Genomic DNA, 23,002 nt, shown 5'->3' on the forward strand with positions numbered 1-23,002 from the left:
GAGCTTACCATTCCCTCACGGTTTTGTTTTTGGGAACTCACGAGCAACTTCCCAGTAAGTCACCTATCATGGGATTGCTCAAGCCCTTTTCTCGCTTAACTTCGAAGTTCCGATGGAACCCGAAGCTAGTGAGTTCCCAAAAGGCCTCGTGCTAGGTATGGATGAGAATATACATATAAAGATCACTCCTTTGGGCCATGTAAGATGTCACAATCCACCCCCTTAGGGGCCCGACGTCCTCGTCGGCACACACGCAACCAGAGTTAGGCTCTGATACCAAATTGTCACATCCCGGCCCAGGGTGGATCACTTCCTGAGCCCTCTCCACCACTGTAGCACGATATTGTCCGTTTTGGGCTTGCCCTTCCCTCACGATTTTATTTTTGGGAACTCATGAGCAACTTCCCAGTGGGTCACCCATCATGGAATTGCTCTAGCCCTCTTCTCGCTTAACTTCAGAGTTTCTATGGAACCCGAAGCAGTGAGCTCCCAAAAGGTCTCGTGCTAGGTAGGGATGAGAATATACATTTAAGGATCACTCCATTGGGCGATATGGGATGTCACAATACGATCGATCAAAATTGGCCTAACTTGAAAGTGAGCAAGTAAGGCTTCCTCTCGAGCTTCCACTTCTAACTTCACTCCAGTCGATCTTAAATCAGCAAGAAGAGGAACACGGCTGGCGTAAAAAGCATCAATTCTGCCTTAAGATTTCCGACTAAGTGCATCAGCCACCACATTTGCACGTCTCGGATGATACTCGATTGTGCAGTCGTAATCACTTAGTAGCTCTATCCACCTCCGCTGGCGAAGGTTCAAATCTCGTTGAGTAAACATGTACTGGAGACTCTTGTGATCTGTGAAGATTCTACATCTCTCACCATAAAGATAGTGTCTCCAAATCTTCAGTGCAAACACGATCGCCGCCAACCCAAGATCGTGAGTAGGATAATTCATCTCATGAGACTTCAATTATCTCGAAGCATAAGCGATAACCCTATCGTGTTGCATTAGTACGCAACCCAAACTATTCAACAACACATCGCTGTAGATCTCAAAGTTACCACTATCATCGGGAAGTGCCAACACCGATGCGTGAGTGAAACAGTACTTCAATTGTTGAAAACTCTACTTGCAACTATCGTCCCCCTCGAATCTAACGTTCTTCCTGGTTAGCCTCGTAAGTGGTAACCCAATAACGGAAAAATCCTGAACAAACCGTCTATAATAGCCTGCCAGACCAATGAAACTCCGTACCTCAGAGACAGTTTGTGGCTGTTCCCAATTTTCCACCGCTACTATTTTCCGGGAATCCACCTGAATACCTTGAGCTGAGATAACATGTCCCAAGAATGCTACTTGATCTAACCAAAACTGACATTTACTGAATTTAGCGTATAACCAATGCTCCCTCAATTTCTTCAACACTAAAGTAAGATGTCTCACATGATCTGCTTTGGATTTGGAATAAATCAAAATGTTATCAATAAAAACAATGACAAACCTGTCCAGGTACTGCTTAAATACCCAGTTCATCAAATCCATAAAAGCAGCATGTGCGTTAGTTAACCCGAACGACATCATTAAAAACTCATAATGACCATATCGAGTTCTAAACGCCATCTTAGGGACATGCTCACTCTTAATCTTTAGCTGATAGTAGCCAGACCTTGAATCAATCTGCGAAAAAACGCAAGCTCCATGTAGGTAATCAAACAAATCGTCGATATGTGGCAACGAATAACGGTTCTTAATCGTCACCCGGTTCAGCTGCCGGTAGTCTATACATAGCCTTAAGGTACCATCCTTCTTTCGCACGAATAAGACTGGAGCTCCACAAGGCAAAGTACTAGGTTGTGTAAAACCTTTATTTAATAACTCCTGCAACTGAATTTTCAACTCTCTCAACTCAGCAAGAGCCATCCGATAGGGAGTCAAGGGTATAGGGTCTATACCTGGCAATAAGTCGATAGCGAACTCTACATCACGATCCGTCGGCAATCCCGATAAGTCATCCGGAAACACGTCGGGAAAATGCTTGACCACTCTAATGTTCTCCACACGACTAGAAGCGTTATCATTTAGTACAACATGTGCCAGATATCCCTGACAACCCTTTTGTGGCAACTTCTTGGCTCTCACTGCCGAAATAATGTCGTGTCTCAGGCCACTACACTCTCTAACAAACATAACCATAAGTAGCCCCGGGCGATGAAATGTAACTTTCTTCTCGTAACAATCAATATTGGCTCGATTAAAGTGTAGCCAATTAGTACCCAAAATGACATCGAACTCAACAATATCCAACGAAATGAGGTTTGCTGGCATAACCTTATCCTCCACAAACACTGGGCACCCTGGGTACATCCAGCCCATCTGACACGTCTCTCCTCTAGGCATCGAAAACTCTAACTCTAACTCGAGAGGTGTGGGATTAGGTTGTGCCAATTGAGCAAATGTATGAGAAATAACTGAATGGATAACACCACAATCAATCAACATTCTAGCAAAATGACCAAGGATATTTAACGTACTCATGATCAAATCTGGGTTCTTCTGGGCATCTTGCACTGTGAGGTTATGAATACGGCCTTGAGGCTGCTGCCAACCACCTCGACCTCTACTCGACTGACCACTACGTCCAGGTGTACTACGACCCTGACTAGTCTGTCTTGAAGACCCTGTGCTACTAGAAGCAACCTCCCTTTGCTGAGGCTGTACTCCGAATACCACTACAATCCGCTGGCTGGATAAGGAGGATATGAGGCATACCATCCAGGGTACTACTAATATCCGCTCTGGTAGCCGCTCGGATAATACGGATCCTAAGGATACGAGTACGTCACTGCTGAATAAGTAGCAACATCTCATTGGTAATGGTAAGTACCCCCACGACCTATCTAACCATAACCGCTTGGCGTTGGAGCATGCTGACTAGGAATTGGTGGTGGTAAAAAAGGCATTTGGGGCCTCTGCTGACCCTGTGGACAATTTGCTGCCCGATGTCCAACCTATCCACAAGTAAAACATCCTCGACTGCTTACACTTACCAAAGTGCTGGCTGTTACATTTCTGACAAAACGGAGCTCCTGAACCACCAGAACCGCCAGCATCTTGCTGCCTTTGAAAACGTGGGCCTCCGGTGAACCTACCACCTCTACGTTGGCCCGTAAAACTCATGTCTCCACTGGACGAACTAGAGCTAGCCTCGCTTCTTTTAAAACTCTGAGTCTTCCGAGGTCCTTGAAATGCTTGATCTTTACCTCTATCATCTTTCTTTTGATTACCATCATTCTCTTCTTCTTCACTTTCACTAGGCATATTCTCAGAATCCTCAATCCTCAACAAAATCTCGTAGAACTCCTTATAAGTATCGTAAAGAGTAGTGGTCGTCATAGAACACCACTTCTTCTTAGTACCCAATCTGAAATGACGAAGCATTTCAACCGGATTAACAGCAACTTTCGGTTGATAACAGGACAAATCAGTGAATCTTCTGTAGTACTCATTCACCGTCAACTTCCCCTGCTTCAAATCAGTAAATTCTTGCTTCTTGCAATCAATATACTCAGGAGGAACAAACCTTTTCCGAAACAACCATTTAAACACTTCCCAATCCGCAGCTTCCTCTGGGGTCAAATGACGAACCTCCTGTCCCCACCAGGATGCCGATTCTTTACTTAAGAACCATGAAGTCGTCTCTACCCACCTTTCAAAAGAAAGATTCCCTTGACTTTGCAACACTAGAAAAGTCTTTTCAATATGCTCAAGCCACCGCTCAACTCTCTCATATCCTTCATGACCCTCAAACTTATCCAGCTTTAGATTATACATGGTCTTTAGAAGAGTCCTCTGAGGAGGGCGGAGTGTAAACTGAATCGCATGAGCTATATCTTCCCCCAACTGAGCTATATCGGGGAAACTAGGCTCAGCTGAGCAACGTGGTTCTCGACGATGCGACATAGTTCTGACAGAAAACACCAAAAATAATTAGAATACTCACAATAATGCAGGACTGCCAAACCTAGGCTCTGATACTAATCTGACACGCCCCTGATCAAAAATTTTGAAATATGTTGGCCGTCACGTGAGGGTGACAAAACCAAGTGCTCAATGCGGAAGTAAAAGAGTGAAAATATGAGAAAAATAAAGTCAACAAGATAATTTACAATAAAAAGATCAGTGAGTGCTAGTGATAAACACAGAAGGAAAAATGCAAAGCAGAAGTTCAAGTATCCTAGGTGCAGTCCAGAATAAACAAACACTACACAAGTGATAACTAGAAAATCCTACATTGAGGGTGCTCTGTCAGAAATGCCTTGATGCCTATTTCGTCACCCACGTCCTCGCTACCTAAAACCTGAAGGGGCGTAAAACAGAAAACATGAGTGGGCAAAAACAAAGTTTTCTAAACCATTTCAATATCAAGTAATAACCCATCTCTGTAAAACCCGTATACTTCCCAGAAAATATTATACGTACTCATATATCAAATCATGCTAAAAATGATAAAGCTCAAATATGCCATGCCAGAATATGTTGTGTCAGAATATCCAAACAAATAATATAAACATCAAGCAGGTGAGATAACATAATTCATAATATGTCGATAATATCAGTACGTCAGCTGGAGTCACCTAAAGTGACCTGCACGGCTGAAACTATAGCTCCTCAACCACTATCCTGCATACGAGTCGAAACCACCTATAGTGGTCTGTACGACAGGTTGGTGTATATAAATACGTTCAGTGCTACGATCATGTGAAGGCTATGCGATGTATCGCAAGTCACCTACGAGTTAGAACCACGTAAAGTGGTATGTACAACAGGCTGGTGTGCCTTGGATCCAAGGTGAGCATACGGTGCAGGAGGTGAACGATCACGTGAAAGCTAGGTCCTACTCTGGCGGAGCACAATCACCGAGGTGCAGGAATATAAGTTATAACTCAATCTCATCAACACCACATCAATCACTAACAACATACTCACCTGACTTACCTGAGCGTCTGCGGCATCAAAGCATAACCAACACAATCACAATAATAATATCGGCGATATTCGACATGACATTTTAATTATAAAACCAATAAAACGTAATTTCTGGAAAGATACCAATCATAATATATATATACACACATATATGTTGAAAACAAAAACCCACTCATTGATACGTAGACTTGTCGTAAGCCCCGAGCTTCGCGTGGCTGCACTCGTCCTCTGTATAGTCCTCACTTGACGTTGTTAGAATATTCCATTAACTTTGACAGAATATTCGCCTTCTTCTCAGGTGAGCCTCGCCGGTCTCCACCGTCCGCCGCCGTCTACAACTCGAACTTTCGCCGGTTTCATTTTTGGGACTTAAATCCAACAGAATCTCCCCGGAGGAAGCTCGATAATCCGGCCAAACTTGCAACTCGATGAACTCGAGCTTCTCGACGTTCAAAACACTTCAAAATTGCACCCCAAGTTTTGTGAGAAGGTTCTAAAGCTCCTTATAATCTCAAAACTCGATGAAACCTCTGTGATCATGAGTGCACGAACAGTGCATGAAAACTGGGTTCTCAGGTTCTCGATTCAAGTTCTACCAACACCACCAATCGACTCCTGAGCTCAAAAGGAGTCCAAAAACACCAACAATAAACACATTCCGTGCCAGAAATGGTTGGATGGAAGTTGTAACGGGTGTGTGTGTGTGTGGGTGTGTGGTCCTAGATGAGTTCACAACCAAAAAGAACAAGTAAACAACACCCCAAAATAGCAATTAACCACGAAGGGAAAAATCGTCATTTCACATCTACGGTACAAATAATTCGAGACGGGCTGTCACATGCCCTGGGCTATAGCCCAGGTAGCTTGTGGTGAAAAATAAAATTTTGTATGTAATTTTGATTGATTTTCGAATGTAGCCCATCAAATATTTAGTCTCTCATTCGAATTCTCTAGGTTTAACTATATAAAATTATATAATACAGTTTGCAAATCATCTTTTTTTCTTACATTATTTTTCTCATTGCTTCTTGTACATATACAAATTTGAATCTGTTTAATTTTAACACGTTTTTGGCTCACCTTGTGAATTTTTTTAAGCTGGCTGATACTATGAGAAATAGGGTATCAAGTTTCTTTATTTAAAAAGATTTAAAATTTTAAACTAGCCCACCCGGTAAAAAATTCCTAGCTCTGCTATTGGGTAGAAAAATGCTATTCATGTCAAAATTTAGCTTGAGATATCTTCGTTCAACAAACTTGGCTGCTATTGATGTCACACCGTAGCATGATATTGTCCTCTTTGGGCCCCGACCACGCCCTCACGGTTTTGTTTCTGGAAACTCACACGATAACTTCCAATGGGTCACCCATCCTGGGAGTGCTCTCGCCCCCTTCTAGCTTAACTTTGGAGTTCCTACGGAACCCGAAGCCAGTGAGCTCCCAAAAGGCCTCGTACTAGGTAGATATGAGAATATACATATAAGGATCACTCCCCTGGGCGATGTGGGATGTCACAATCCACCCCCATTAGGGGCTGACGTCCTCGTCGACACACACGCGCCCAGTGTTAGGCTCTAATACCAAATTGTCACATCTTGGCCCAGGGGGATCACTTCCCAGACCCGCTCCACCACCGTAGCACGATATTGTCCCTTTGGGCCCCAACCACACCCTCACGGTTTTGTTTCTGGGAACTCTCATGAGAACTTCCTAATGGGTCACCCATCCTGGGAGTGCTCTCGCCCCATTCTCACTTAACTTTGGAGTTCCTATTAAACCTGAAACCAGTGAGCTCCCAAAAGGCCTCGTGCTAGGTAGAGATGAGAATATACATATAAAAATCACTCCCCTAGGCGATGTGGGATGTCACAATTGAAGCCCGAATGTAAGTAAGCCAACAAAAAATAGTACAAGGATTGACTTTTTAGTGTAAAAATATGGTTTTTACTTAAAGTAAATAGTACCGTGCGCTTTTCGTTAAAACTCCTAATAAAAAAAGTTTGCATGTGTATGATTGCGTGCATGAATGCTGTATATATAGTCCGGCCAAAACTATTCCATGTGAAATCTCTCTTCGCCACTCTCTACTCTCTCTTTACTAATATTTTTCATTGAAATCTTGACGGAGTTATTTATTGAGAGGAACACTTGTACACAAAAAAACTCCTATATTTCAGTTTCGAAGTATCAAAATAAAGACTTAAGGCATTTAATTTTCGGATTATGGGTGATCTGGGAGGAAAAGTTGAAGGAAGTCAAGTTTTTCATGGCTAAACATGAAGAATCGTGTTTGAATTCGTGCCTGGTACTCAAAACGCTAAGAACAATTCTTTTGTTTAGATCCTATTTTTGTCCACTTCTTAGTTTTCTCCAACATCCTAACAAGTGCTGTGAAAATTATGCGATACTATTGTCTAAAAGTCTCATGATAAGTCTTATGCGAGAAAAAAAAGTTTAATTAACCTTTAATATTTATTTTTAATTTCGTATGATGAATGCGTGACTGTTTTGCTAGGTAAATTGTACACAAATGTCCATGGTTTTGCCATTTCAAATTGGGAATGGGTATTTTATGAAATATCACTTTATATAATATCCATTTATTCAAAGCAGATTGTAATAATTATTTTACTTGCTGATGGTTTCGCTACGGCAGTTTACTCTTCCAAAAAATTAACAAACATATTAGATATATCGTAAAAAATAACACATATCCAATTTGTTTTCCAAGTGTTTTTACCCAAATAAATATGCAAGTGTGGCATTAAAAAATAATTGATCCAAAGATTTGAATGAGACTACGATTAATTTGTATATTTGATTCACATATCTATTTTTACCTTCCAAACACCTTTATTAATTTTTTATTTTTAATTTTCTTCAATTAATTTGATCTAACAGTCAAAAATTAAGAAAATATAAGAAATAAAAATGAATGTGTGAATAGTAGTGTCTATTTGAAATCATACTTTTTTAGTACAAATTGATCTCAACGCCAACAATTTAAACTAATTTACAAGGATGAGTTGTACAACCGAATTGGACAATACTTGGATACTAATTAACGGTTTAGTACCACAAGTATACTGACTATGACGTGACCCATTAACAAAAATCTATCATTCAAATATATTAAAATTATAGAAGAATTAAGTTTATGAACACGTGTCAATCAATAATAAAAATAATAAAGATGACATAAACAAAATAGCTGCATAAGATCTTGAACTCTCTTACCTCAGTCTAGAAGTTATGGGAGCTTGGCCCTTGGCACCACCACTTCTTTTAACCGGAGAGGATCCCTTTCCACCTTATCCACTTTAGTTTAGGATCCAGTCATTGAAATTTAATCAAACGGTTATAGTTATTATCACTTTTAAAGAGGCTCCCTGTTTATAACTGTTGGATTAAATTTCAACGGTTGAAATCCTAAACTAGGTGGATTAGGTGGAAAATGATCCGAAGAGGATCCCTTCCCCTTTTAACCATCTTGAAATTCTGGCTCTTCCTCTCTCAGCCGTATCATTAGCAATTTGTTTAGAAATGTATTGTTAAACTAAGTTAGTTGACAGCGATAGACTTAATTTGGGAGACAAAAAATATTTCTCCATAAAATTCAGAAGAGTATGGAAAACGGAAGACCAAAAATGTATCAGTTAGTATCGTAAATTTGTTTTACAAAGTTGCAACAAGTTATATGAGTTATCCAAACAACATAATTAAACATTCTGTCATTTAAATTCCAACAAATATACAAGGTTAAAATACAAAAAACTACTTCAACTATTGATCTCACGACACTTTCATACCTCATCTTTTTAAAATGACAATGTCATACCTCATCTTACAAATTTGTACAAAAGTCATACCTTCGTCAGTTTCTCTGTTAAGTGCTGATGTGGCTAAATACAGGGGTGACTTACTAATCCAACTGGATTAAAATATAATTATATATATTTTTAATAATTAAAATTTTAAAAATTAAAAAAATATATATATTAAATCTCTCTCTCTCCCCCCCTTCTCCCTCGCCTCTCTCTTTCTTCTCTGCATCCCCAAAACGCCTTCCCACCCAACCCCCCATCCCCGTCCCCCCAACCTTCCTCCACCACCCTCTCTCTCCCCTCTCTCTCTCTCTCGCATCTCCCTCTCCTCTCCACAATAGTCTCCTGCCTCCCCACTTATCTCTCTCGTCGTGCCCAGAACCCCCCAAACCCACTGGATTTTTTCATCTGCCCTCCTTTCTCATATCTACCTGCAAGCTCTGACCCACTTCCCTCTCCCACTTCATTGCCCATCTCTGATTTGCTGTCGTTGCCGTCTCTGAAGCTGTCAAGATGAAATGGAGAGAGGGAAAACTGTCAAGGTTGGGGCCGACGAGGTTGCCGTCTTCCCTTAACCCAAACCCAGATCCCACCCCAAACTAGCCACTCCCATTCCCACCAGGTGCCTCTCTTCTCTTCCTCCACCGCTCTCTCTATTTCTAACCTACAAGCATGCATAAAAAACAAAGCACCCACCAATCTTGAGATCACACCATTAACAAAAGTTCAAAAATCCATCTTCCAGTTTACCTCACTTTTCTAAGAAAATGGAACCTTCAGAATATAAAAAAAAATCATTTCCTTTCTCCCACATTTTCCGAGCAACCAAACAAAGCAAAACCATTCAATTTTTCCCAGAAAAAGAAAAGAAAAGAAAAGAAAAGAAAACCCAAGTTGTATTCACAAGAGACTCGGCAGCGGTGGTGGGCGCGGGATTGCTATTGTATTTTGATGGGCTTGAAGATGGTGCTAGGCCGCGGGAGCAGAGGGAGCTGGCAGAGGCGGTCCTTAACTTCTGCAACCCTGACGACGAAGTCGATTACTTGGTAATCGTGGGGTGACAAGGCTGTCAAGGATTCGCAAAAGTATTTGAACCCATATGGGTAGTTTGGTAAGGAAAGGGAGGAGATCAACGGAGGGAGTGGGTACCCGGAGAGGGGTGAGGTTGGTGTGTCGGAGATCGGTGACTTCGATGTCGTCAGTTAGAATGGGGAAGAAGGTGATGGTCGTTGGTGGATGGAGTCGATGATGAAGAGGAGAGAAGGGAGGGTGAGTGCGAGTTGCATATGAGAGAAAGGTGGGTGGGGTTACAGATGAGAGAAGGGAGAAAGGGGGTGGATCGGATTTGGGGAAGACGGGAGGGGGAAAGGGGGTGGGTCCAAATGTAAAAAAATATTAAATGATTTTAATTTTTAATTTTTTAATATTTAATTAAAATTTTAAAATTTTATTAATTTATTTAAGCCACGTCACTATTTAAGTCAAGCCATGCAGCACCTAACAGAGAAACTAACAGAAAAACTGACGCAAGTATGACATTGACATAAATTCGTAAGATGAGGTATAACATTGTCATTTTAAAAAGATAAGGTATGAAAGTGTCTTGAGACCAATAGTTGAGGTAGTTTTTTGTACTTTACCCAATATATAAATTTGCAATCGATGAAAATTTAAATTTGGTTAGTTTAGAATTTCTAGTAATTTATAATTTGTTCGTTTAAACAATAAATATTATTCAGTTTTTTGGAAGTGTTTTTAAAATGATTGAAAGTACTTTTAGAGAAAATATTTTTGGATTGTAAAAAACTTAAATGTGCTTCATGAAAGAAACACCATCTGTGCTTTTTTCAAGAGCATTTTAAATGCTTTACTAGAATTCAGTTACGTTTTTATTAAAGATTAGTTTAAAAATTATTTCCACAAAAAATACTTTGTAAAAATTGTAAAAATACTTCTAAACAAACTAACAATGAATTTCATTTTCTCTGCAAAAAGTCCCAAGAATATCATTGGGCCCCATTTAATGACAACCAATGTAGAACAGCTTTAATATGGAAGTATTTTTTCTTACTATCATAATTATAATGTATGTTTATCATATATTTAATGAATTGACATGTATTCTTGCACCTAAATCTTGTTAATTTTCACATTAAATATTACTTTTTTAATTTTAAAAAAAATTAACCAAGGTTAAGTAAAAAGACACATATCAATTAACTAGATTTCAAGAGCATTTTAAATGCTTTACTAGGATTCAGTTACGTTTTTATTAAAGATTAGTTTAAAAATTATTTCCACAAAAAATACTTTGTAAAAATTGTAAAAATACTTCTAAACAAACTAACAATGAATTTCATTTTTTCTGCAAAAAGTCCCAAGAATATCATTGGGCCCCATTTAATGACAACCAATGTAGAACAACTTTAATATAGAAGTATTTTTTCTTACTATCATAACTATATTGTATGTTTATCATATATTTAATGAATTGACATGTATTCTTGCACCTAAATCTTGTTAATTTTCACATTAAATATTACTTTTTTAATTTAAAAAAAAAATTAACCAAGGTTAAGTAAAAAGACACATATCAATTAACTAGATGTATAATGAAGCATAATTTATGATGGTAAGCAAAAATGCTCCCGCTTTAATATATGGACAAGGATTCTCTTATCTTCTATTTCCATTCCATTTTCTCACATTCTTTATTTTTTCTTTCTCTTTCTATAAAAAATTAATATAACATATTAACGTAGTTTAACTGTAACCGTTCAAATAAAAGAGAGATAAAAAAAATAAAAAAAAAAGGTGAAAATCCTACTCCTAAATATATTTATTGCCCGTTCAAATAAAAGGCTGAGTTCCAGACGCGAAAGTTCTGTTGTGAAAAGCCGAGTTGCTGGCGCGCGAACCAAAAAATTCTATCCGCTCCGGCGAAACAAACAAACAGATGAACCGAAAAGTGAAGGGGAAAGTTCATGCGAAGGTTAGTTACTGGTGCTGATTCTGATTTTGATTCTCTATGGGTTGTTTTCTTGTGCAACATCCATGATTATTTTCTGTTGTTGAAAGTTGAAGAATTGAAAGCGATGCTATACATGCTTGTGTGCATAAGTTCAATTGACCACAAAGCAAAAAGCTTTACCAACAAATTTCAACTACAACATAGTGTAAGTTGTGAGTTTGTTTGATGTAATTGCAGTAACTAGCTGAAATACTAGTTATTGTACCACTGAACTTCTACTTTAGGGATGATAGAATTATTGAAGTTATTGAATTTGATGTTATGCATGCAAAGGTCGCGACTCTTGAAAAAAATTACGGAATGAGAACCACAAGAAAGTGGGTCAAAATGGCTGTCCCCCACATCCTGAACCATATGTATGTGAACTTTAGTTAATGCGTGGGACGTCATTGTAGGTCTTACTCCACATTATAATTGAAATGATCCAACCGTTTTATACCAATAATTACTCGTATCAGAAACCATACGACTATTTGGATTAAATGGTAGGCATTTTAAAGGAGTGTATTCAGTTGCAATTTTGAGGGATTTTAATTCTTTTAATGAATCTACGGGTATTCAATCAGGATTTTAAAATGATTATCTGAAATTCAAGGTGTATTCAATTAGGATTTTAAGATAGTTTATTAAAATCCGGGTGTATTCAATTAGGATTTTAAAGAAGTTTATAACATTCTAGATGTATTCAATTAGAAATTGATTTTAAAGAATTTGAGAAAGTTGAAGAATTATAGGGAATTGGAGAGATTTCGTAGTGTATTTTAAGCATCCACAAATCTCATGTCTCCCCATGAGATTTCAAGGAAATTGAATCAAAATTTTATATGGAATCTCTACAAATCAATTAAACTCCATAAAAATCCATTAAAGTCTCTCAAATTCTCAATTGAATACACCCCCCTTATTGTTTCTTTGACCAACGGAAAAACTCTTAGGGATTAATATAATTGCTTCTTTAGATTGAGAAAGATTACAGTCAGTTCTCTTCTTATTTTCTTCTAATGAATACCTCATTGTTTGTTATTGCTTGACTACTCCTCCAATATTTTGTGGTGTATAATGAACCTAAAAGGGTTTTTAGTGTCTTCCTGCCTTTGCTTCTTCGGCCTCTTGTCTCGCACTCAAGTGTGTCTATGTGTTTGTTACAGAGTAGTTAAGTTAAAGAAAGTTATACGGGCAAACCATGGTACGCCCAGTTGGAAGTGTCATATTAGTTTTAACTAATTTTTTTTCTTACGCTTATTGCTTGTTATAAGTTGTAACTTGTAACACAATTTTCTTGAGTGTTTAGTAAATAATTCTTAAGGTGGTCTATATATCAAAAGAGGTAGCATGCCAGGATAGTCCCAACAGAATAGTAAGTCAAAGCCATCCTGTGAGATGAACTTATCACCAAGATTCATCAAAATATATTTTGGCTTCATCAGGGATTGTACTTTCTGATGATACTGCGGGTGATGGTATGAGGGACTAGTGGTATGAGTTAGAGGCTAGTTACCTCAATAAACAGAACACGTACGTGAATTCAGTCAAACAGCGTGCCATTTGTGTCATCTAGATTAGATGAGACCGATGTGGTATCTTGGAGGAGGGATAAGCCAAGAGGTGATTGCGATGCTTAGGGTCCTTCCTGGAGTTGAAGAGAAGATGAGTATACTTGTTATCTTCCAAATTTTATGCAAGAATAACATAGCGTTATTCATGGCCTATAATGATCCTGATGCTCAAATTGATTGGCTCAAGAAATTTATGAATCGAATGCCTCTCGTCATTTCCCTTTCTCTGTACCTGTTGAATGACTTCTTCTCAAGTAAAGCATCGCTTGTGTTTCTTAAGAGTTGTATTAATTATGAGAATAATTCTTAGGCGTTTTTGTTGTCAAACTCAGATTGATGATGCAGTCGGCTGTGTTACTTGAGTCTGTTTTCTGATTGGCTTTTCTAAGAAAACCAAAGAAAAAGTGTACTGTGTTCCATCTCTTGAGAGTGCTTATAAGTTATAAATTATTAATATTCTTACAGCTATACCATCCATTGGAAATGATTTTGTCATGGTGGATACTGTGATGATACTGATGGTGAATTTTTGCTTTAGCTTTTATACTAGACTCCTATGTAATCTTGTTTGGTATTTCTGAAGTTGGTGGACTTCAGCGGCATGACGGGTAATTGCTAAGGTGGCTAGTATGCTGTTGGCTAGACTTAGAATAGTCTCTTGATTGTGCAGTTGTATGGAAGCTAATGTTTTGTTTGTTTAATTTTCAGAAAGATATGCCTAGAACAGGTGAAGCTACTTCATCCAATCCCAGGGCTCCATATGATGAGGACGTGGCTAAGGTTTTTCAAGCCATCAAGCAAATGGCTGACCTTGCGCTTGAAGGCACATCTGCAGTAAATCGGAGGCTGAAATTTTTGAAGGTTTTCATTAGTCTGTCACCCCCGCAGTATGCAGGAAATCCTGATGAACCTTTAGAAGGGGTGGAGTGGCTCGAAAGGATAAAGCAATGTTTTGATGTAAGTGATGTCCCCGAAGACCTAAAAGTTGGTTTTGCCACATACTGTCTTATTGGAGCAGCTCACTACTGGTGGGAATTTGTTAAAAGGATACGTGATGTTAAATCCATCACTTGGGCAGAATTTGAGGAGCTGTTTTTGAATATGTATTATCCTGAAACTGTAAGGGATGCTAAATACGAAGAATTTCTAGGGTTGACCCAGCAAAACATGTCTGTTGCTCAGTATGCATCTAAGTTCCTTGAGCTAGCATGGTATGCACGAACTAATCTTGTGAGTTCAGAAGAATTTACAGCATCGCAATTTCTAAGGGGACTGAGGCCTTCCATAAGAGCAAGGGTAACTCAGTTCAGTACTTATGGTGACATGGTGGCAGCGGCTTTAAGAGTGGAACAATCTTTTGAGGACAGCGAGGAAGAGTCGTTTGAGGAAGCTTCTGGTGTAGGGGAAAAAAGGCCAAGAAAGCAGTACATTTGCCACCACTGCGGGGAGCCTGGTCATATTCGGCCTAATTGTCCGGAATTAAACTCGCGTGCTTTTTGAAAGTTCTATCAAAATCTCATCCTAATGATGGAAGGCAAAAATGGTTTCAACTCCAAGTAAGTAGTGTATGGATAATAGTTTGTAAGACTTTCAATATGCCTGGCTTTTGTTTTGGTATGTATCTATGTATCTATGTATCTGACTTTTGTTCCTTTGGACCTTTGTGAATAAAGAATCTGTTTTGTAGATGTCAAAGTGTCACTTGCTAGTTGCTAATCAATGGAATCCCAATTATACATACAAGGTTTAAGATCCAAGACATACATTTTGACACATAATTTGTTGGGCTTACATTGTAATGTATTTAAAGATCTGAACCGTCTATATTTTAGTACATCATTCGTAGATGATTCTAACAAAAAATTAGACATAAAAAACCATTAAGACATTTATTTGTAGGGAAAAAAATAGATGAATACAGTTCTACAAAAGAAACACAAAATATAATTCAACGGTCATATAGTTTTAGATTTGGGTTATTTTTGGTAAACAATGATCTTGGAGGTAAGATATAAAAGACAGTTAGATCGTTGAAATACATTACGGAGTGGGTCATACAAAAACGTGTGTCAAAAGCGTGTCCCTGAATCTTAACCTATATATATGTATATATATGTGTGTGTGTGTGTGTGTGTGTGTGTGTATTTGACAAACGATGAGAAATTGACACTAAAGTCATGTGTAAACTACGAGAGGAGGATTCGAACTTTGTTGCAAAGACTGCTTGCTATTGTATTAAGATAGAATGTTTGACCCCTTGAACTTTATTGCAGTTCAAATTAACCCTCTGAACTATTTATTTGGTAATCTAACCCCCTCAACTATCAATCAATTAACCCCTTGTCACTAGATTTCGTCCACTATTCCGTCAAATTCAAGGGAAATTAGTCTTTTTATCATGAATTCCCCCATGATAGGGTTGATAGGGGTGGGGAATGGGTGGTTGGTCATTCGGGATTTTCGTTTTGTTTTATTTATTATAATAAAAAAGTTTTCTTATTATGTTATAAGTTTTTTTATTATTCTGTTTCCACGTGTTATAATTTTATTGGGGATTACAAATGACAAGGAAGAATTCATGATGCTAATTTGTCCTTGAATTTGACAGAATAGTGAATCAAATTTAACAATAAGGATTAATTGGCTGATTTTAAACAGTTTAGGGATTAATTTATCAAAAAAATAATTCAAGGATCAATTTTAAATGGAATAATAGTTTAGGAGGTCAAACCGTAGTTTACCCATTATATTAATCGCTTCGTTTTGATTACTTAGAAAGCCCTTGTCTTTTTTTTTTTTTTAACCCACATTTGAGTAACATACATGAACCAGAAAGTTTGGTGATTAGTGTTACAGCTTAAAGAAAGCACAAAATTGTGTCCAAAAGATAGAGACAACATGAAAGGACCAATTTCAGTGATTAGATTTTTGCGGTTAAGAATTTCATAAAATAGTTCTGATGATATATGTGCGAGTATTCAATTCCATGTCGTATGAAAGACAAGAAAACAATGTAAGCATTTACCATTTGTGGTTCACAAGGCTTGTTTCCGTCCTAGAAAAGGCCTACATTGTGTTCTTGTCTTTCATACAATGTGGAATTGGTAACTCGCAAATGGTAAAGGCCTATCTCGGGCGAACTTCACAAACTGCGAGACCCGTGATATCCGTAATATTTTGTACCGGCACAAAGGATCAACTCAAAGCTTCATGCTCTTGTAAATTTTATTTTGGTTTATAATGGAGGAAAATAATTGAAATTTTATTGAGGTCATATGATGATTTGGACATCGCACAATGCAAGTCAAGGTGATTTACGCGTTGGTAGTATTTTTTGGGATTGGTTGTTTAGAAAGAGATCCTTTTCGGATCTACTTTATGGAAATCTTAGAGATCTCCACATCTTAGTCGTTCATTGTATATCATACTGTCAGTTTTCGTCAGATACTATTTGAGTTTAATTTTAAGTAAAAAAATCAAATAATTTATAACCGTACGATACAAGATGAATGATTAAGATGTAAAAATTATAGGATCTCCATAAAGTGGGTCAGGATGGATCCAATTCCTGGTTTTTTGAGCTCGAGTGGCATTTTCAAATTCCACGGATGAGTGAGCCACGTGGCATCCGAGGAGTGGCTGATCTTACCACACGTCTAAGATTTTGTCTTTGTCCTGCCACATGGCCAGCTACCATTGGACAACTTAAGTGAAGCGGAGAGCGGCAAAAGCGCGGGATAACATCCCTGCTTGCTCTTCGTCTTCGATGACAGAAGCACGAGCAGAAAAAAGAGAAACAGAGAAAGAAAAAACTTTCCTGCAATCTCTCAAAATTCGTAACTTTCATTCCGGAAGTCCGATTGAAAAACAGTGAATCGAACCCAAAGAGCGTTCTGTGGTAAATTTTGAGGATTATTATTTAGATTTCAGTCATTCGTTCAGTTTGGGATTTTTGACTAATTAAGCTCAAATCTTCGATTTCAAGCTTTTTCTTGCCCAATTTGACTTCTTGGAGCTTAACTGAAGGCTAGTGAACGAATTCTGAGACAATAAGGTAAAGAAATTTGTACGATCGGATCAGAGGGCTGGAATATTTCTGCAGATTTGATATGGAGGTTGGTTGGTTAGTTACTGGTGGAAGTTCATTCTGATTCTGTTGTTTTTTTTTTTTTTTTTTTTTTTTCTGGGTTTTCTCTTCTGCTACTTGTTTTGTTGTTTTCTGTTGTTGAAAGATGAAGAATTTGTAGCGATGGTATGCATGCATGCATGGGTGCGGTGTGTATAAGTGCAATTTAGCTGGAAAAAAAAAGCTTGACCTATAAATTTCATCTATTAACTTAATGTAATTGTGAGATTAATTAATTACAGTAACCACTGGTAGATTAACCAAAGGAAGAAGCCTCAGGGATTGATACAATTGTTTATTTTATTCAAGAATGATTAGGTTTCGCTGTTTAGTACTACAGTATAGTGATATTCGTCTCTACTGGTAAGTGCTGTCTTAAGTTCGACTCATAAGTGCCAAATTACTATGGCTAAGCCCATTGGGTGGCTTATCTCAAATCCTCAACCCTTTGTGTAATTTATCGTTGTGGTAAAATAAAGAATGATCGCCTCATTGCTCTTTTCATGTTCTCTTGTGATGTTCACCTCATCATATTAATTCAAGCAATTTTCTCTTAAACTTAATGATTGTTATAACATATTACCTCAATAAACAGACCACATTTGTGAACACAATCAAGAGTAAGCCAGAATGTGGCATCTTACGGTCCTTCCCGGAGTGAAGAGAATATGGCTGTACTTGCTATCTGCCAAGACTTTTAATTAAAATAAACATAGGATTTTTCATTGCCTTTAATTATCCTGATGTTCAGATTGATTGGCTTAAAAAATTTATGGAGTGAACGCCTCTAGTCGTTTCCCTTTCTCTGTACTTATAGAATGATGATTTTTTTCTAGTAATTTAGCATTGATTGTGTTCACTGATTGTAGTTTTTTGGGAGTTGTAGCAAGTACGATGATGTTTGTTAGGCGTTTTTGTTGTCAAACTCACATTGATGATGTATTCTGCAGCGTTACTTGAGTCTGCTTTCTGATTTGCTATTCTAAGAAAAACCAAAGAAAAAGTGTACTGTGTTTCATCTCTAGAGAATGCATTATAAATGATTAATATTCTTACAGCTATGCCATTCGTTGGAAAAAATTTGTGTCGTGGTGAATACTGTGATGATAGTGATGGTGTATTTAAGCTTTAGCTTTAGATTCGAGTCGTATGTAATCTTGTTTGGTATTTCTGAAGTTGGTAGATTTCAGCGGCATGATGGGTAATTGCTCAGGTGGCTGGTACGCTGTTGGCTACACTTTGAATAATCTCTTGATTACGCACTTGTATGGAAGCTAATGTTTTGTTTGTTTAAATTTCAGAAAGATATGCCTAGAACAGGTGACGCTACTTCATTCAATCCCAGGGCTCCACATGATGAGGACATGGCTAAGGTTTTGCAAGCCATCAAGCAAATGGCTAGCCTTGCGCTTGAGGGCACATCCGGAATTGATCAGAGGCTGAAATTTTTTAAGGTTTTCATTAGTCTGTCACCCCCACAGTATGCAGGAAATCCTGATGAACCGTTAGACGGGGTGGAGTGGCTCGAAAGGATAAAGCAATGTTTTGATGTAAGTGACATCCCCGAAGACCTAAAAGTTGGGTTTGCCACATACTGTCTTATTGGAGCAGCTCACTACTGGTGGGAATTTGTTCAAAGGATCCGTGATGTTAAATCCGTCACTTGGGCAGAATTTGAGGAGCTGTTTTTGAATATGTATTTTCCTGAAACTATAAGGAATGCTAAATGCGAAGAATTTCTAAGGCTGACCCAAGGAAACATGACCGTTGCTCAGTACGAATCTAAATTCCTTCAGCTGTCACGACATGCACCCCATCTTGTGCGTACAGATGAACAGAGGGCAGAAAAGTTTCTAATGGGACTGAGGCCTTCCATAGGATCAAAGGTAGCTGTTATACCGCATGATACTTATCTTAAGGTGAGGGCAGCGGCTTTGTTAGTGGAAAGATCTTTTGACATTCTGGCAGAGCAAGAGTCGTTTGAGGGAGCTTCTAGCGCAGGGGAGAAAAGGCCAAGAAAGCAGTACATTTGCCACCACTGTGGCGAGCCTGGTCATATCCGGCCAAATTGCCCTGAATTTCAGCCTCCTTCCCCTTCCTATCCCTACTGAAGCCACTTAAACTCGCGTGCTTTCGGAAAGTTTTATCAGAATCTCATCCTAATAATGGAAGGCACGAATGGTTACAACTCCAAGTGAATAATGTGTGTGTAATAGTTTGTAAGACTTTCAATATATCTCGCCTTTGTTTTGGTACGGAACCGTCCTTCCGACTCTTGTTCCATTTGATCTTTGTGGATAGGGAATCCGTTTTGCAAGTGTCACTTGCTAGTATGATTCGAACTTCGGTGCTAAGGTTGGAAGCACACTACTTGCTCCAGCCAACTTGACTAAACCTAGTTCCGTAGAATCCCGATATTATATTATCACTACGGTTTGATCCTTTGAAAGCCCTTGTTTTTTAACCCCACATTCGAGTAACATACGCGAAGCAGGTTCCTTATCTTGTAAAGTTGGGTGATTTGTGTTACTGCTTAAAGAAAGCACCACAAAACTGTGTCCAAAAGACAGAGAGATAACGTCAAAGGACCAATTCAATGAAACAAATTATTTTCAATCAAGTGCCGCATTTGCGGTGAGATTTCCATACAACCAGTTTCTAAGATATATGCGCGAGTTACCAGTTACATGCAATATGGAAGAAAAGAAGACAATACATGCATTTACCATTTTGCGGTTTGCAAGGCTTGCTTCCGCGTGGTCGAACTTCACAAACAAAATGGGCAACCCGGGCCAACAAGGTTCCCCACTTTGTGAGGTCTGAAGGGTGGCGTCTATCGCACGCAGCTTACCCTTGCTTTGCAAAGAGACTGTTTCCACGACTTAAACACCAATCGGCCACAAAAAGAGCAACTACAGAATCATTTTACAACAGTCAATATGAACATAAAATTAACTGGAGCCAAGTCGCTGCTGTGAGACCTGCGTCATAAAAAAACTACTCCTCCTACGGGTATGTGAGATCCATTTGTTTTTGGCCTAATCCATAAATCAGAACAAACAATTTGAGATAATGTCAATCCTTACACAAGAAAGAAAAAAAAAAAAAAAATCACCAATGCAATCAGCAAACACAGTTTGCAATAAAATATGGATAATTTATAATTAATATGCCTCGATCATCAAGAACTTTCTCAACATCCATTGACTACGCACAACAACAATAAAGCCTTATTCCACTGAGTAGGATCGTCCGCATGAATCCGGCTGTATGAATCCTAAAACCCATTGATTATATAAAAAATTGCTGAACTACAGGTTTGTTTCAATGCCGGCTTGAATCATGAAAACAACCAAAATAATTAATCTGAAACTGCCTTAATTCGATTCAATAGAACAACAACAACAACTAAGCGATATCTCACAAATGTACGAATACTAGAGGATGTATGAATACTAGAACGCTATTGAGCTCGATTCAATCATCAATAAATTTCTCAACAAGCATTGAATAAACATTATCAGCAACTGGTAAATTGCAGTGCTGTCTCAAGAGCAGGGCTGAAAAAATGCCAACTTGAATCATGAAAAGCGCCAAAATAATCATCAGAAACTGTCTTAATTCCAAACTCATCTGTGAATTTTCGAGCAGCCAAGATATGCGTAGTCGAATCGACAATGGACGAGTTCTTAAACTCCGACAGGTGCTGCTCGTACGTCTCAAAGCTATTCCCAAACAATACGATGCAATTCAACAGCCGCACTTCCCAATTCGCCTGCAGAAGATTATCGTACAACTCTGCCTCGCAATGCGGCATGAAGAACATCATCGGCTTTTGAGCCCGACGCCGGCCTTGCTCGTTTACAGACAGCACAGAGCAGCCAAGAGCTTCCAGAACTCGAGTTTCGGTGGCAGAAAGCACGGGATCAAACACCTCTATATCTCCAATCCAGCTGACATTTCTCTTCAGCAAGATCGCAAGGCTCAACTGCAACCGAGGCGAATCGTAGGTCTCGAGGCTGCCAATTCCGTATACTACCATGTTCATTTTCGACTCGGAGCTCAGAACCTTGAGGAAGCAATTGGTCAATTCCGGAGTTCGGATTTGATCCAGTAAAGTGAGAAAGAAGCGAGACGTCTCCAATTTCTTCATGTAGATCTGCATCTTCTGCATCAGCTTTGATTCTCGGACAAAGTTGATTTCGGAATCGGTTGGAGCCCAAGGATGGTGCTGCTGCTGCTGCTGCTTCTGTGCTAGGGTTTGCGTTCTGGGCGGGTTTCTTCTTTTGATGCCACGACGAGATGAAACGACCGTCCACTCTTCGTTTAAGGTATGATTTTCAGCAGTGAGAGTCTTTGCAGAAGCAGCCATTGCAATTCGAGAATAATTCACTTTGTGTCCAGGAATGCAAATGCGCAATACAGAGGTTTCACAATTTGCACAGAGACAACACAAGTTCAAGCGGTGGTAATGCAGTGTGGCAGTTTGATATATACGAGGCCGTGGATTTCACGTTCCATTGAACTTCAATAATCTAAATTATTTATTTTTTAATTTGCACCTCATAGGTTATTATTATAAAATATTGGTCAAATCAGAAATATATGAGAGATCTAATTAAGTTTAAAAAAATTAACAAATACTTTGTTTTATAAGAAACAAAGAAATATCATTATGATAATTAAATAGTCAAATAGTTTCAGATTGAATTGAATTTTTGTAAAGATGATATATGACTTGAGAGTTACAAAATAAACAGTTCGGATTATTGAAGTTTAGTGTGGGGTCGGTCCCATAACTAATCCCTATTTTTTTGAAAAAAATGAGAATCCCCTATATAAAGGGCCTGTATATAAAACATATACACTTGATATGTATTACAATAGCTTCTGTAGTGTAATTTCACTCTTGAGGGACCGACTCTTATAAAGCGTATTCGATCTCTTTATTTTTAATAAAAATAAGGTCTATAAATACATGTAGTTCTCATTTTTATTAGCGAGAAGATATAAATAGGAAAATGTTATTGACACTTCAAAAATCTCATTTTACCCTCCTTACGAGTGTATTTTTCTTCCCTAATATAGAAAGTTTGAAGTGTAAAATATGATTTTTATAGTATCAATAACAATTCCTTATAAATATATGATAAGAGCAACATTTTTGTTTTATAAGTCTCAATGAGCCCTAAATAAAATCCAAGCCTCTTAAATGGTCGAACACGTAAACACCATCCGTAAGCTATTTAAAATGATAGTATATTAGATTAAAACATAATTTTTTTGATGCATTTTTCCTTAAATTAAAGGGTAATTTTTATTAAAAATTTGTTTTGTGGGACATTTTTCATTAAAACTCAAAAAAAAAAAAAAAAATTATAATGAAGAAGGTACCCTGAGGACTTGGGCTTAATCAGAATTAAAAAGAAAAATTAAAAAAAAACTTTAGTTTCAATAAAAAAAGACAAATAAAGAT

General features: G+C 38.2%; 4 protein-coding genes across 8 annotated transcripts; 2 read left to right on the forward strand and 2 right to left on the reverse strand.

Annotated features, from left to right (window-relative positions):
* Window positions 1–705: 705 nt before the first annotated feature.
* On the reverse strand, window positions 706–3,963 carry LOC137748027 (uncharacterized). Its single transcript, XM_068488131.2, has 3 exons — window positions 3,051–3,963; window positions 1,258–2,825; window positions 706–966 (listed from the first exon to the last, which is right to left on the reverse strand). The coding sequence occupies exons 1-3, from the start codon at window positions 3,961–3,963 to the stop codon at window positions 706–708; spliced, it is 2,742 nt and encodes a 913-aa protein (XP_068344232.2).
* A 7,717-nt stretch (window positions 3,964–11,680) lies between these two features.
* Window positions 11,681–15,088, forward strand: LOC137746498 (uncharacterized). Of its 2 annotated transcripts, none has more exons than XM_068486519.2 (2): window positions 11,681–11,805; window positions 14,109–15,088. In XM_068486519.2, exons 1-2 carry the CDS (start codon window positions 11,770–11,772, stop codon window positions 14,898–14,900), a joined length of 828 nt encoding a protein of 275 aa, XP_068342620.1. In that variant the 5' UTR covers window positions 11,681–11,769; the 3' UTR covers window positions 14,901–15,088. The 2 variants fall into 2 exon arrangements, with proteins under 2 accessions (XP_068342620.1, XP_088537787.1); XM_088681661.1 differs by lacking the exon at window positions 11,681–11,805 and adding an exon at window positions 13,898–14,008.
* A 2,070-nt stretch (window positions 15,089–17,158) lies between these two features.
* Window positions 17,159–19,781, forward strand: LOC137748981 (uncharacterized). Of its 4 annotated transcripts, none has more exons than XM_088681680.1 (4): window positions 17,159–17,298; window positions 17,386–17,515; window positions 18,703–18,746; window positions 18,828–19,781. In XM_088681680.1, the coding sequence occupies exon 4, from the start codon at window positions 18,834–18,836 to the stop codon at window positions 19,635–19,637; it is 804 nt and encodes a 267-aa protein (XP_088537806.1). In that variant the 5' UTR covers window positions 17,159–17,298; window positions 17,386–17,515; window positions 18,703–18,746; window positions 18,828–18,833; the 3' UTR covers window positions 19,638–19,781. The 4 variants fall into 4 exon arrangements, with proteins under 4 accessions (XP_088537806.1, XP_088537804.1, XP_088537799.1 ...); XM_088681678.1 differs by having other exon boundaries at window positions 17,386–17,454; XM_088681673.1 differs by lacking the exon at window positions 18,703–18,746.
* A 1,106-nt stretch (window positions 19,782–20,887) lies between these two features.
* Window positions 20,888–21,999, reverse strand: LOC137748858 (protein SENSITIVITY TO RED LIGHT REDUCED 1). The gene has a single exon (XM_068489045.2). The coding sequence runs from the start codon at window positions 21,896–21,898 to the stop codon at window positions 21,047–21,049; it is 852 nt and encodes a 283-aa protein (XP_068345146.1). The 5' UTR covers window positions 21,899–21,999; the 3' UTR covers window positions 20,888–21,046.
* Between the last annotated feature and the right edge of the window lie 1,003 nt (window positions 22,000–23,002).

The sequence above is a fragment of the Pyrus communis genome, chromosome 2, assembly GCF_041283825.1.
Source record: "Pyrus communis isolate YQ-2024b chromosome 2, ASM4128382v1, whole genome shotgun sequence".
Classification (NCBI taxonomy): Eukaryota; Viridiplantae; Streptophyta; class Magnoliopsida; order Rosales; family Rosaceae; genus Pyrus; species Pyrus communis.

Bases quoted from the DNA above. Each gene is read 5' to 3' on its own strand.
- LOC137748027 (XM_068488131.2), bottom strand. From the start codon at position 3,963: ATGTCGCATCGTCGAGAACCACGTTGCTCAGCTGAGCCTAGTTTCCCC. The intron at 2,826-3,050 runs GTAAGTGTAAGC...TCGTATCCTTAG, and splicing joins ATGTAACAGCCAGCACTTTG to GATCCGTATTATCCGAGCGG. The intron at 967-1,257 runs GTACGGAGTTTC...AGATAATTGAAG, and splicing joins AGCCACAAACTGTCTCTGAG to TCTCATGAGATGAATTATCC.
- LOC137746498 (XM_068486519.2), top strand. From the start codon at position 11,770: ATGAACCGAAAAGTGAAGGGGAAAGTTCATGCGAAG. The intron at 11,806-14,108 runs GTTAGTTACTGG...TTTAATTTTCAG, and splicing joins AGGGGAAAGTTCATGCGAAG to AAAGATATGCCTAGAACAGG.
- LOC137748858 (XM_068489045.2), bottom strand. From the start codon at position 21,898: ATGGCTGCTTCTGCAAAGACTCTCACTGCTGAAAATCATACCTTAAAC.